At 34.0% G+C, this 16,052-nt stretch overlaps 1 protein-coding gene across 4 annotated transcripts in view; it reads left to right on the top strand.

The window, feature by feature from the left end:
* The window catches only part of LOC149908421 (homeobox protein abdominal-A homolog), a 38,989-nt gene extending 34,802 nt beyond the window's left edge, over positions 1-4,187 (top strand). For all 4 annotated transcript variants that reach the window (XM_090101886.1, XM_090101885.1, XM_090101884.1 and 1 more), the window contains exon 3: positions 412-4,187. In XM_090101886.1, the coding sequence (XP_089958012.1) occupies positions 412-809 (398 nt within the window). In that variant the 3' untranslated portion in view covers positions 810-4,187. The remainder of the gene's footprint in view (positions 1-411) is intronic.
* The last annotated feature ends 11,865 nt before the right edge of the window (positions 4,188-16,052 follow it).

Below are 16,052 nucleotides of genomic sequence, written 5' to 3'. Positions count from 1 at the left end.
AACACCTTTTTGGGGACAATCGGCGACTAACGGACCGTGCATTTGTTTACGTTGCTGTCAAAAACTGTCAAGTCGTAAATTTTTTTACGTCAAATCTAAGCGTATAAACTTAGGCATTCGATCTACTATGAGGTTGGTCCCAGTAGCGGATACTCTAAAATTAACTTTTATGTAGCCATAAAATATTAATGAGACATTAAATTCAAAGAAGGTTTGGAAATGAAATTTAATGGTTTCCCAAAGCCTTTGCGAATCGAAGCCAATAAATAATATTCTATGATATATATAGCAGTAATAAACGTTGTACCATTCAAAAATGCTAAATATGTGCTACTTATGCTAATATTTTTTGTTTGCTTAGGTATATGTATTTGTAGAATGACATATTAAATGGATGTTATTTATTTCCAGGTCCCAATGGTTGTCCACGGCGGAGGGGTCGACAGACTTACACAAGGTTCCAAACGCTAGAACTAGAAAAGGAATTCCATTTCAACCATTATTTGACACGCAGACGCAGGATAGAGATCGCCCACGCTCTTTGCCTCACAGAGCGACAGATAAAAATATGGTTCCAAAATCGACGTATGAAGTTAAAGAAAGAATTGCGCGCTGTTAAAGAGATAAATGAACAGGCGCGCAGGGAACGAGAGGAACAAGACAGAATGAAACAGCAGCAACAGGAAAAACAAGCCAAGCTGGAGAGCCAGCATCACGGGCACCACGTGACCCACCACCACGACCCTATGAAGATGCCCATAGATAAGGGCTCCGGCGATATTCTCAAAGTGAACAAGGTGCCGACGTAAGACGCCCACGCCCCACGCATCGTGTAGCAAAATCCTGACTGATACTGTATCATAGTGTGAATACATGAATGGAAGTGTTACGTCCATGAGGACTCGCGGGTTGCGTTAGTCGATTCGTATTCACTAGTTTTATGTTTTGCGGCTGATTTAGTAGGAGTGTCGCCTCGTTGTGGAGGTGTTTCGTGACTTTTATTGTATTAATGTTCCTTTAGTGCGAAGGACTTGCCTCGGTGTCGTTCGCTGGTGGACAGGCTGGTGATGTGCTTTAAGCATTTATTTTGTTGCCATAACCACACCATGTATTGCAATAATATTTTACTAAATTTTACAAAGGTGTAAGTGTCGCTCTAAGATTAACTATTTGGAGTGATTCTCGGTATTGTTAGTTAAGATTATGAATCTGTGAATCTCATAGTATTTATTACAGCAGCTACTCTTAAAACATTATGTTATTTCTTTTTATTATAGCTATTATAATATTATGTACATTTTGATGTATATTTTATTTGGCCGCTGCCCGTGGTCCAGTAACGTTAAAAATCATCACCACTTTTTTGTGTTATTGTAAATTTTGTTGTATTTGTCAATCGGTTTCAGAAGGTTATTTTTATTTTTGATTGTGATTCAGTTCCGTTAGTTAAGTTCAGTGATTATTGTTGTTTATTTGATCGCGTAAATGTAATATTCAATTATCTATAATTATTATTACGTAAATTACTAATTCCATAAGAACGTTAAACGTATATTTAAACAAAAATACGTATCAAAGTACAATTCCATGTGTAGGATTTTGTCGTAAAATCGTTTTTATTAATCTTTCTTGGAAATATGCAATATTTTTTGACGATAAACATTCTACCTATATAGAAAATATCGAGTCCAAATTAATGAACAGGTTTCGATAATGAATACGACGTATTGTCCAAATAAGTCAGCAGTTCAAAATTATATACGTAACATTGATACATATAATAAACAATAATGTGTACTAAAGTTAAATTTTACATGTATCTTTAAAGTTGAATAGGATAAGTGTAATATATCTTAAACGTAAGTTCGACTTTTTATGAAGTAATCTAGGTGTCATTTATACGATCTCCTCGTTCGTATTCCTGGGGACAGTTTGTTCGAATCACATAACGCAGAGAGCAACGGCATAAAGTGTATTAAAATTATTTTTTTTTTAAACAAACGTGCTTCCAAAATACAAAATACATGTTTCAGTCACAAATTATTATTAGGCAAAAGGTTTTCTTTTCCATTCCTTTTTAAAAACTATACAATAAAACTTAATTTGCTTGTAATTCATATTGTGCCAAAATAAATTAATGACTTATTCATCTCTCTCATCATCTCCTTAATTCGCATCCCATTTAAGCATTAATATTTCTTAAAACGTAATATCAGAACAAATTTAGTAGTAAAAATTAGTGTTGATAGTCACCATTATACGTAAATTATTGTCAGGGTAGAAATAATAAAAATTAAATATAAAATAATAGGTATGTGTCGATATGAATACATTTGCTTCATTTTTATAATCATCTCTTAAATCAACTGTCCACTGTTTATACCATAATAATACTTACGGTCTATACATTTTCCTTAAATGACGACTAATATCGTGATATCATGTTATAGGCGTAAGAATTTCCGAATCGTGTTTTCAATAATTCCAAGCCATCGTAGAATAAAACTGATATAATATAGGATTAATGATTCACGCAATATAAACTATAAAATAGATAAAAAAAAATATTTTAAAACGTATTAAAAGGTTCATTTTTATTTTAAGTTTTCCAAAGGAATAATTTTATAAAACAATCTGTACGTATTATTAATATTGAATGTATCGGCGATCGATATATGTGCAATAGTTTTATTCATATTGGTTTATTCTATCGTCGTATTTGGTGTAAGGTTGTCGTTAGTAGGTATATAAAATTAACAATACATATTCCATCTTTGAACGTGAATAAATCGAACAAAATGTACTTAACTTTGGTATGTGTAGGCTTTATAAATTATTATGCATAGTTGTAACTACCGTAGATACTGATAATTTTAAGCGTATAGAACCGGTGGAAGTATTTGATTGAAAACGCTTAATTGCATATTTAGTCTCGTTAACTACAAATGGATGAGAAGGTTGCTTATTAGAACAAGGGACGTACACTGAACAGTGAACACGTTACACACCGATACTTGAACAATTACAACGCAACGTGTGTATACGAACTGTTACAAAATTGTTATCACTTATAGATAATTGTGTGGTTGTTTTTCCCTGTATTGATTTATAACGTAAGAATTGTTTCATTATTTTTGTGGGATAGTGCAAATTAGGAGAGTTATAATATGTGGAATGGAGCCTATATGGTTATTATTAGTGACTACTCGATCCTTTCTGGTTTCATATTCAACAACATAACAACTTGAGGTGTATGAGTAATGAAATTTGTGTGTATGTACGTCCAATGATTTATGTTAGGTTTTCTTTATTGTTTCTGCCTCGTAAAGAACTGTAGATAATTCACGAGAAACAATGAGCAATTTGCTAAATAGATTATATACGACCTCCATCCGTCTTGCCATATACATAGCTAGAGTTCTCTAGACCTTAGGTATTATAGTGCTTATATAATACCAATACCATGTCATTAATTGTTTTTATATGTTAACATTTTTGTTCGCCTTTCAAAAATATTGTTTGATATCAAAATATAAAGTTTGGATTTATAAGGTATAAATTATTTATTGCAATATATAATTTGTTTTGAAATGAAATGAAATGAAATGATGATGTTTATTATTTTTGATGGAAATTGTCCTGTTTTATGTTTATGTTAAAGTTATAAAGACTTTCTTTGTGTAGGTTATGATAAATTTCTTGTCTTTTAAATGTAGCAATGTATGTATGTACGTATATCTATATTTTTGAGAATAGTAATGAAATCGTCATTTAAAAATAAGTAATTGTAAATAGTTGTCGAAGTTTTTGTCGCGCATTATATTTTTTGTTCATATTATGTTTATGTTATGTATTTATGTAATGAGTGCCGTACACGGTTCGCTAACAATTAAATAGTGACATAAATAAATTATTATTTTATTGCCTTTGTTTGACTTTTAAAAAATACTTGAATAAAGTACAAGAAAATAGAGAAGCATTTACGTTATATTGTCACTGTACTAAAAATGTATAAATATGATTTTAAATTGTCCATTTGAAAAGAGAACCGGCGTACGGAACCATGTGACTGTGTCGTGTTAATATAAGCAAAATAGAGGGGTGATTGTATATTAAACCCGCATTCAATATTGTAATATTAATTTCGAAGATTCAAGAGAATAAAGAGTTAATAAAATAACATATAATCTTTCTATTTTACATTTTCCCTTATGTGCTATACCTTCAACTATCCTACAACATATCCTCTAATCCTACACACGTTGTAACAACGTATCCAATTATTTATAAATTATTATCAATAAGTGGTTAAATTCCATGAAGACGTTCATAACATATCCTTTGTGGAGGTGATCAACATGATCAGTGCCTATGTGAATTTTACGGTGAAAGGTTTAAAATATAAATAAACATTTGAGACATTGTAGAGTAATTAAATTTGGATATCACGAAAATTGCCCAAAGAAGTGCAATTATGTGGATAAAATAATTTGTTTGGCTTATTCAATTCAAAATACTATAATTATATATCTAGTATCTAGGTACCTAGGCCGTGTGTTTTGGTTTCCAAAATTTATCTCTCTTGAATAAAATTGACATGAGAAGATCTTTCTTAGATCTTTCTTTCATCCTTCATCGATTATTTTCGTGATAGGTATAGATTTTAATATTTAAATATCTTTTTTATTTAATATACTGATACTGATAATAATAAGGAATGAATTGTTGAGCTTTACCTATATGTTTAATAATAGTTATAGGTATTATTATTTGAAGACTTATTATAAATCCGAAAGAAACGAAACACCGATCTTTAGAGGTAGAGATTAAAAATTGCATTGCCAGAGAGACGTCTGTGAAGAATTGACCTATTTTCAAGTGTCCAATAAATCATAATACCGATACATCTAATCTGCTTAAAATAAAAACTTAAAACAAAATCATTTTCTAATAGGTACCTATAGGTGATCAATTTCAGGTATTTTTTTATCAACTGAGGTTGGTACCTAATTCCTATCTCCTTAAAACATTTCTTTTCTATAACATAGCTCTTTATAAATAATTATTGAAAAATATATTGTTTGTAAGAGTTTTTCTTATCTTCTTAAACATCACAACAAACATATTTTCTATCTTGCAGTTTTATGCGTTCTTCCGGTCATCTATAAGTAATGTTTTTCTCCAATTTAATGAGACATTAGATTTTATAGATCCAATAGTTACTTTGCTTATGCATCACTTCTGTAAGTGGAAAGTTGAAAATATAAATAATAAAACTTAGTATCTACTTTATATAGGTACCTATCTAGGTTATTAATGATCCATATGGTGTTTTTCATGAATCATAATATTACTCAATTGAAGTTAATCGTCATTTTGTGAATCACTAGAAAAGTAACATTTCAATCATTTTCAGAAATTCCCTGTAAATTATAACCTTAAAGTTTATGTACCTAAGCAATAAAAATGTTTTAATAGGAAAATTGCTTCTTATTCCAATAATGCATAAAAATTAAAGTCTGTAATAATTATATTATAGAAAATGAATAAATATATAATTTAGGTCCCTATTACCTACATATAAAGGATCTTACCAAGATACGCACGTAGCGCCTACATATCAATTTTTAATTCATATATAAGTACAAGTTAATACATTTACATAAATGGGATTCTTAATTTAGATTGGTTTAATTAATATATTAGTGATAAAAATTAAAAAAATCCTAGGCACGGATTCCATCATTTTCTTTATCAATGCGCTGAGAGCCCAGCTCTACCTACTTAAAACAGAATTAAATTTTAACCGTAACTAATATTCACACTGTCGGCAACTCATTCTTTTTACAGTAACTGTCTCATATATCATTACAAAAAAGAAAAAAGCCATTGCCCTAATAGTTAAATGCCCCTAAATACCAATAACGTTTGTCGGATCCCCGCCAAAAACAAACCATGAGTTATATCCATAATGTAATGTATTCTGCCATTCCGCCATTTTCCATTCTCCACAGACACTAGTGCTGTCAAATAAATTTCAGACCTACGGAATTCACAATAGGTGGGATCGTTTCACGTTGAACTCAGAATCGCTTAGCAATTCACTTCCCCATTCCAAATGAAAGCTACGCAAAGCTAGTGATGAGTTCAAACGATTTTGCGCTTACAGCCAAAAGTAATTTTTTGTACCTTTCGGTTTTTGTTGATAGTTTTTTCTAGTACCCCTATCTTTTGACATTACCTTTATGGCGCCTGATATCTTATGGTGTGATCGTAGCAAATTCTTATGGCAGTTAAAACGATCTAAAGCTGTTGTTGTAACCAAAACAAATTCAGTTGCAATTCGATTATCTATTATGGGAACTTTTATTGATTTGACCCCTTATATCATTTCTTACAAGCAATCATTCATTTCATACATATTGCAAAGCTCTTCACAAAGATTGATATTGTTAGAATACTATCATATATCACACAATTTATAATAAATGTATAAAAACTGAATATAGCTTTTACAGATCCATGGAACAAAAGATATCAAGGTGAAAATAAATTGTAATATCCGCACAATAGTGCTTTAGGTAGAGTAGAACATGAAAATATCATTCAGTAATAGTATATTTACATTTTGACGTGTAAATAAGAGTTCATATACAAAGAATCGTTCGTTAGGCGAACGTTAAATGGCACTGCATAGCCTGATGGTACTCGCTGCCAATTTCACGCCCTGACGCTCTTGCATCGACCTTTAATTACACACTACCAAGGCATTTGCGACTCTATAGCCTAGTAAACTAAAGCTCTATTTTCAAGCTCTGGTAAAATCAAAATTGCGTTCTAATAATTTAATAATATACCAACAGCAGTGAACTTTCCTAGTATAAAAATAATTCACTCTGCCCTCTGTGAGAATTTTCAGTCGGTACCTACCTATAGGTATAATTCAATTTCATTATTTATTTGTAATGAGAGGACTGTAGTTATGTAAAATAGATATTGCATAATCTAACTGGATATATGTAATATGTATATCTAAAATATATTTTTGTTTATTTGAGAGTAAGGCCCTGCGCAGACGACAGACTATCCGTGACGCACTTTTTAGTCTGTGAAAATAGAACCTATGAAATTATATGCAGTAACGCACACGACGCGCAAAAAGTCCGGCGCACAAAAAATCCGTGTAATTCGGGCAGACCGCACCGCGCCGCTCCGCTCAAAAGTGTGTGAAAAGAATTGAACGTTTGCTTCAACGCGCGCTAACGCAGACGGCGCACACTTTACACGATTTCCATAGCGTCTACGTCCCTACAGCTCTGCCGACAAAATGATCGAAGATGTGCGTCGTGTGCGTTGAGTCTGTGAAAAATCCGCGACCGACTTTTTGCGCGCCATGCAGACTTTTTGTGCGCCGCAGACTCGATCGCACAAAAAGTGTGCCGTCTGCGCAGGGCCTAAACCTTCTAAATTGAACATGGCAACTGCGATCCGCTTGCAAACACTTCCGAATACGATAGAAAACTTGATTCTTTTATATTATCTTGGTTTCGATTTTATAGTTCGAGGGAAATTGTTTTACTTCAACATCTTTATTGAGTTTATTTTGAAATGATAACTCTTTTCTCCAAAATACCTACATTTAAATTTGTTTTTATATGACATAAACAATATAATTGTGTTTGAACTTCTTATAGGTAATGTAGGTAAATGTTTTTTCCAAGGTGTTTTCTGTATACATTTTAAAATTTACTCAAAGTTTATTAAAGTAGGTTGGTATCATTTTTATAGCCATCAAAAATTAAACTAAAGTCGGCTTTGATGTCTTATTAATTTAATCACATAAAGCATGTGTGCTGTAACATTTATGGGAGTTTAGCGACCATGACGTAGATTTATAAGATGAAAGCTTTCCGAAACCTTCGACAGAACCCATATTAAATTACCTACTGTTTATTTAACATTAATTATAACTTTAACAACAACAATTCATTTAAAATTATAGTAGGTATCGTCTTTCATTTCATATAGGTATAAAAAGCTTTAAAGTTTAAACCGATATTTATAAAAAATTATAAAACGTTAATGTTTGGAGAAAATTACCTACCAACTACATCCATCCATGCAGTAGATATCCAAATTTTAGGTAATTATTCTATAATAATATAAATTAATAAGAAGCTCAAAGCTTAAAAGCTCAATAGTAGAATTTTTACATAAGTACCTTTACTTCTCTAAGGTACGCAATTGCTAACACATTATTAATTTTGGTTTTCCATAAGAACTTAGAACAGACAGGAAAGGAAACAACTCAAAAATATTCCTCTTTATAGGATTACGAAATGTTTATCATTCAGGAGATATTGTATCAATTTTCTTTTAATTTCTGATGCGTTATTTATTAATAGAATTCAAAAAGAACAATTCATAACAATATATTAAAAGATTATTGTAATTTATTTCCAGTATAAGCCTTATCGTGAAAGATTAAACTGCAATAAAAATGTTTAACATCAAATTTTCACATAAAACTAAAAGTTATTAACTTTAACATGTATGCTAGAGGCAATATTAAGATGGAGGAATTTCGCCGACTCATACGCTGGATATTGCTGCAGAATTTCACACGATCATTGAAACTTTTACGATCGAAACATAGATTTAACTAATACACGCCTACACTGTATGGCAACCTATTGTTAAGGAACATAAGCATTTACTATCGATGAACTAAAATCGTTTAGCTTTACACTTCCTATTAGGTACCTAATATTATATAGTTCTGCTTTATTCCTTAAGAATAGTACCTATAGGTTAAGGTAGGTGCCTATTTTTTAGGTTGCAATTTATCGGTAAAGCCACTAAAAGTCATAAACGAAAATTTGGAAGCATTATGTAGTATGTATGAATAACAGGTACATTTTCACTTAGGTAAAGTGAAAATGTACCTACATGTTATTCATCCTACATATTGATTGGAATGTAATAAAAATTAAAAAGCTAAAAAATATCGAATTTCAGGGCAAAAATCGCTTGACATCACCACACATACAAATTCACATTAGGTTTCTATTGAAACGGACTTTTTATAATATATTTTAATATAAATTAAAGGAAGCGGTTTCAGTCTAAACTAGTTCGCGGTATTCTATGTCACGTTTCGAGCCAAACAACTTTGGGAAGGGATGCAGTATCGATCGCCGACTTACGTAAACCGTGAGAGCAACACAAAGAAGTAAGAACCTATTAAGTATTTACAAAAGAGAGATGACAAATATTTCTACCCCCTTTATAGGTAGGTATTTGATTTTTTAATTATTATGGTACCTATAAGTACGTATTTTGACTTGATCTAAATTATTTTGGTAATGATCGATGAAACATAGGTTAAGTATATTAAAAAAAATTAAAGGATTTTTTTTTTATTGGAGTACAATTTCAAATTTATTCTTTATTTGGGTGTAAACGTATAGAAATGTAAATTCATACATTCTCTATCGCCTTATTATTTTTTGCCTAATTAACATAGGTAATAAAAAATATTAATAAATTTTACATCAATGATCACCTACTTATAGTAAAAAATCATAAAAACTTTTTAATTTACTTATCCTTTTAAAAAATATTAGCCAATATTGCTATACAATAAACATAGGCGTTATAAAATATTCGTTTTAAAGAAATTGTTTTTATACAAGTTAATTTGAGAATATAAAAATATTGTGGTATGACTGTTATGTAAATTGAGATTGCTTTTTTCATCACGCTTTCATCCGGCAGCTTTCATCGCTTTGCGACTGCGCGAAAACTTGCTAATAGTTACATTGATTTTGCAGATAGAAGCCAGGTCGGAGTTTATACCTACCATGTTACACTAAGCTACCCTAACATTACATCCAATACCAACCATCGCTTACTCTCGACTTGTACCGTGAAATATTTTGGAACGAAACTCCGCAATGTATTACGAACATTGATTAAATATTTTATGTAAGAGGAATGGCGGTGGTTCTTGTACAAGAGAACATCGCGGTACGTATAATAATAGCAATCGTATTGGCAATAGTCGTTTCAAACGAAGCTGGTTTGGTGTGATCAACAAAAATGAATTGCTCAAATGAATTATTTAGGCGTTCTGTTAAACGTACACAAAATAATCATGACAAAGTACCTATTTTGTTTATTTAAAAATATACAAATTTGTTTCTTTATAATTTGCTTGTTTGTTTAACACATTAAACTCTTACACTGAACTATGTAACAATACGGAAGTAGTTCTTACGTATCATTACATTATCAGAGAGCTTTACGTGAAAAATCATAAGCAATAAATATTCCACCTTAACTATCCTTCATATACCGATATTAACTACAAGTTTTAAATGAACAAAGCGAATAGCTCAAAGAAACAATGCCTTATCTCATTACCGCATCGATCTTATAACCCGTGTTTGTTAACAAATAAATGAACAGCACATCGTAGGGTCTCATAAATTGGTACAATTTAATTGGATAGCGTTAGGTAACAGATCGTTGGCGTGGAAGCCGCGAGCTACATTGAGGGTTATTCGTACGGTTAACTATCCTTCCAAGTTACGACTATCCTGTATCCGCCCTTTATCTGTGGAAAATGAACGTTTGCCGCTACTAGCACGGGAAAGTTAAACGTGCGGTGGTGTAGCTAAAATCTATTTTTGTTTACGTTTAAATAAATCTGATAAATTCGTTTAAACTTTTCCTTTATAACTGAAAAATAAGCAAAAATTAGATACTATTCTGTTCTCAAACCTAGATACGAAATTCTCACGACAATAAAGATATAAAAAAACATAAAATACCTAGTTACAAAGATACATTTAACTACCGTAGTAAAAAACATTAATCGTAAATTATAATACTTTAACTTACCTAACAACCTACTTTAGTAATCGTGTAGTTTTGAACAACGTTTACATAACCACCTATATAAATACTTTGTATGTCTATCTTTAATTAAGTACTTGTTACATTAAACGCTGAATTTATGTAACTTCTGAGTTTTTATGTGGAAACAAAAATTGTAATAATAATTTTATGAGAAACTGATAAACTGTGAATATTCCAAGAGCTAGTAGAAAGAAAATTTAAGCGAGTCAATGGAGATCAGAACCGGAATATGAAGATCTTCGATAATGCACCACGATCCCCTTCCTTCTTCCTTTTGTTAACAACTTAGAGGGCTAGGGAAGGCCATGTTATATTGGACGAACCTTTTAATCTTTGTGTGAGTGAGCTTTTATACAGGTAGGTATGTGCAAAATATGAAGGTATGGATGGTTATATTACTGTATTATTGATTTTTCATATAAAGCTATTGTTGATATGGAATTGATATCCTCAGCAATATTTCAAATATGGTTATGATTTAGTTCTGCCTAAAGATAGTCAATTATACAATGATTAATCTTAAATAGAAAATAGAAATACATTAGTTAACGCGTGAAAATTGCTCATTTTCATTGTTCAAGGCGCTACGTCTGTATCGAATGAAACCGTGAAAGCAAACCCAAAACGCACTAAGTCGCGTGATTCCAACAACTTATACGACTTTTGAGTTGCAAATGGCACCATCCTTATCTCCGCAGCAAGGTGATTTACTATAATTACAAAGATAGCGGTAGATGCCTTTGTTATAATTTTCCAGGCTGGCTCACGAACGTTTTCCCGCGCAAACTCATGAAAATGGAAGCCATTTTGTAATGTGCCTTGTTTTTTGATAAGGGTATTAAAATAACGGTGTATTCGGACGGCTTTTACTTAGCTATGGAAAGTATTTACACAGTTATTTGTATCTACGTGAGCTCCCATTTTGAATGCTAATTTGGGGAGGCGCTAATGAAATTGAATGTGTACGTTAATGTACTCGGCTACATGTTTGTTTGTATATATTGGTTAAATAAATAGCTTTTATATACTTTGAATTGAATTAAATGTGTGTTGTAGGTATTTACATCTGAATCAGTTAAGGAAGAAGAAAGAAAGTAGCCAAGTCAATTTACGAGGTTCAATAGGTCATTAGTTGTTTGCTTTGTGTAAATAAATAATTCTATTAGGTATTCAAAATCAATTATAAAGTCATATTTTGAATAAACATTTTTCTATAAGGGTCAATAAAACAATTGAGTTTTCAGTTCACCTAAGAATTTTAGACATATTTGTAAATAAAATTCTGGATTGTCTTCAGAACTTGGCACATATATAGATCTCAATTCTTTTTTCGGCAAAGTCGTCGGTTGAACTTGGCTCCCATTTTTTTTCTTGCTGCATGGTTTATTTAGTATTATTTTCTGTATTTTCTTATATGTAAGAAATGTCAGCGTGCATTGCCTATTCGTTATCTGCAAATTTTAACTCGTTTTCTGCTTATGCTAAGTCTAGGCCAAGTCAGGACGATACATCGTCCGCAAGCGATTGTACTCCACCATAGCGCTCTCTTGTGCTTTAATTTGACTGGGATCTAAATTAATAATATGTACCCCATCTAGACTTTTAACTCTAGACAGTGCAACGTAAGCCTGCCTTTTACAAAATACTGAACAGCCGATACAGTCTTTCTATGGAAGTTGGACCAAGTGTTGCCCAGAATGAGGACATAGTACATTTTGTTCCTCAGGTCAACACTGGCATGTAAAACAAAGCGCGTCAAAATCTATCCTAGGAGTTAAGAGAAAAATAAAAATGTTTTTTTGTGATTTATTTATTAGAAATCAACAAACATAAGCAATTAATAAACATTTAATAAATTAATAATAATACACTTCATAATAATTATATTAATCTTATCTACACACGTCACGATGAAGAATATAATTTACCAATAAAAATATATTATTTAAAATCTTTTGTATAACTGTGTAGTTATTATTATACATTGTGAGTCCATTTTTGAAAATAACCAATTTATCTATCTATCTACCTCAAGAATTGATTCCTTTCCACCCTAGGCTAACAATCAGCCGCCGGCAGCCGGTTAACAGAAATGAAAAGAGCATTGCTGGTGCAAATAACGCGAAGCTATCATAATGAATCCCTTTGGTGCTGTTTTGTAAGCAACTCACGATGCTTGTGTTTTTCTATGTACATATTGCGGTCAGCCGTTTCCATCAGACTTTCCGCCGACATAATGTCTTTAGCGAGCGCGACGCCAATGCTAAGGGTCATAGTGATCCAGTGCCCGCCCGGTAAGAGAATCGGCTGTTCAACCATTTCCTTTAGCTGCCTCAACACGCCCGCTGCCTGTCGCTCATTGCTGACTGCGTGGAGCAGTATAGCAAATTCGTCACCGCCAAGGCGGAATGCGAGATGGCGGGTATTCGCAAACATTTGCAGCCGTTGTGCGACTTCCTTGAGTACCGCATCCCCGGCAGCATGCCCCCAGGTGTCGTTAATAATTTTGAAATTATCGCCGTCCATAAATAACAGCGCGCTATTCTTTAGCGTGTCGGCGTCCTCAATCAGCCTGTCCAGCGCCGTGCGGAAGACCGCGCGATTAGCCAGTCCTGTCAGCGAATCCTGAAGGGCGGTTTTTTGCAGCGACGCCATCTTCAGCTGCAACTGAATTTGCCAGTCTTCCATCTCATCCAGCAGACTATTGAAGTCCTGAGCGAAAAGGTGAAACTCTTCAATTTTTTCCGGTGACACACGGCGAGAAAAATTACGTTTACTGCGGACGTCGTGGACAACGTCGGTAATATTCTGCAGTGCGGCGTCAATATCACCGTGCAGGTGGTGTGAAATACCCAATACAATAACGGAGGCGAGTAATATGCAGGCCGTGAGCACGCCCAACGCAAGCCAGACGAACAGGGTAACGGTGGCGACTGTTCCTATGAGGCGCATTTCACCGATAATTTTACCGTTGTGCCAGATCGGTTGTCTTATAGGGTGAGGGTAAAGCCACCCCATGACCAGACTGCCAACCATATCATGTTGAGAGGGTTTTTCTGTCTGCCAGTGGATCAGTTCCCGGCCTTCGGAATCGACTACCTTTGCGGCGGTGAATTGCCCTTGTCTACCCAGAACTGAGAGCATTTCATTGGCCGAGGCACTGTCGCGGAAAACGACGGCGGCCTCCAGGCTGTAGCTCACGGTCACCGCCAGTAATTCGAGATTTCTTTGAGCAAATTGCTTTAGCGTCAGCATCGAAGCGACGGAAAGCAGCAGCCAGACAATTAGCATGGCAATAACCACGCTAATGATGCTGATTCTGCGTAATTTTCCTTTAAACGTCGGACGTGACGAGGGGGTCAAATCCTTATTCATGACTATTATTCCCTGGCCTAGCCAGCAGTAATACATCGGGGCTAACACTGACGCCACTGCGCGTGAAGGCATCAAGATTTACCGAAAAAGAAACTGCGTCATTATGAATATTCAGGCAGAAAGCGCTGCGGGTTCTGCTCGGCAATCAACAATAAAGGTCGAGAAAACGTTCTTTTAATTATTGCAACTGCTGTTGCGGTAACTCGTTACCAAAATAGATCCCGTCACACTGCGCTCGTAATGCCTCTTCATCTGACTTAACAAGCAACGGTTGAAACGGTATATCGTTATTTTTATCACTTAGCGTGGTGGCATAGGCGGCCGCGGCGGTCGAAAAAATACAAAGCCTGGGAAGCCCCTGAAGCTGGGGCCAGCGGGTATAGCTTACAATGCCGGAAACAATGGTTCGAACCTTGTCGGACAACACCGGACTTGCTGGCTGTGAGGCCAGCGTTCTGGATATAAATAGCAGGCAGACGATAAACGCTGTAAATAAACGCAGCCCACGCCAAATAAACGTAGTTTTCATGCATCACCAGCCCAAAAGCGTCTTAGCCGGTGAAACCAGCCTTTATTACCTATTTATGATATCGCCGTTGAGCATATCACTCCCGCATAATCCCGTCATTCATTCCCAGGTGTGATGATATTCCTGATTATCGAAAATAATTACGAGAATAGCCCTGGAATGATGGCGTAAATCGTTATCGCTCTCCCACAAAAAAAAGCACCCGGCAGACGTTGCCCAGTGCGAAGCCGACATGCAGAAAGCAGGACTGCGACCATCCTTGATGTTAGATTACAATCATGGTAAAAAAGACTTCCGTCGCCAGCCGGGCGTGGCAGAATCCGCTCCAAATGGTTCCTCTAATATTACACACAGCTGCTGCTCGCCAGTTCTCTTCGCTTGAACTTGGCTTGACACGCTACCGTGTGTCTAGATATTAGCTAGTTTACTGATACATTTATTACTCAAAAAGGCTTAATGCAAAAATAAAAATCGTTACTTAATTATGATCTTGTCAGCTAATTAAAATTGTGCTTTTCAAAATATAGAATAGAAAAAAAAATCAGTAATAATCTCTTACAACAGAAGAAACCTTTGTTTTCCATTGTAAACATGGAAAAAGCGAGCTTACATTTCAGCAGCAGTATTCCACATCAAATGAGATAAACAGTTTGTATTCTGGGCGTAGAAACAATACGAACGCAATACGTATCATGCAGGGAGTACAGATAAAGGAATTTCCGTAGCTGCGAAAGGAACCCGTACATTTTGTGTTACAAAGGCTGGAGTTTTTGTATAGCCCTAGTATTAATATCGCGATAATGCAAATTCCGTCGGTTTACGGCCTCCGAGCTCGTTCCAGCCGCCATTACCGAAAATTCAGCAAGGTTTCGACTCTAGAGGGCTTTCATGTATTTTCGCTGCGTTATCAAGTACCTTTTTTAATATTGATAAATGTTAGTGTCTCGAATATTTTTGCTGAATATTCTATGTTTAAATTATTAAGTAATTGGGAATATAAAAATAAGAGTGGTGGTATAAAAGACTCCTATATTCCATGGCTTATTTTCTTTTGATACTCTAAAATCTAAATAATATAGGTAAATTCAATTTCTTTAGTAAGTTTACTCGTTAATATTTTCTAATACTTATTCAAACTATTTATATGCAAGTCTCCCGAAGTACTTATATAATAAATCGTCTACGCTAGGTAGGTTCTAAATTACACTGGTTATTGTACCTACTA

The sequence above is a fragment of the Colias eurytheme genome, chromosome 5 (assembly GCF_061535395.1).
Source record: "Colias eurytheme isolate Ceu_HAF_F1 chromosome 5, ilColEury1 Martin Lab GWU primary, whole genome shotgun sequence".
NCBI classification, from domain to species: domain Eukaryota; kingdom Metazoa; phylum Arthropoda; class Insecta; order Lepidoptera; family Pieridae; genus Colias; species Colias eurytheme.
The sequence above is the reverse complement of the archived record's forward strand: the minus strand, read 5'-3'. Positions and strand labels throughout refer to the sequence as shown.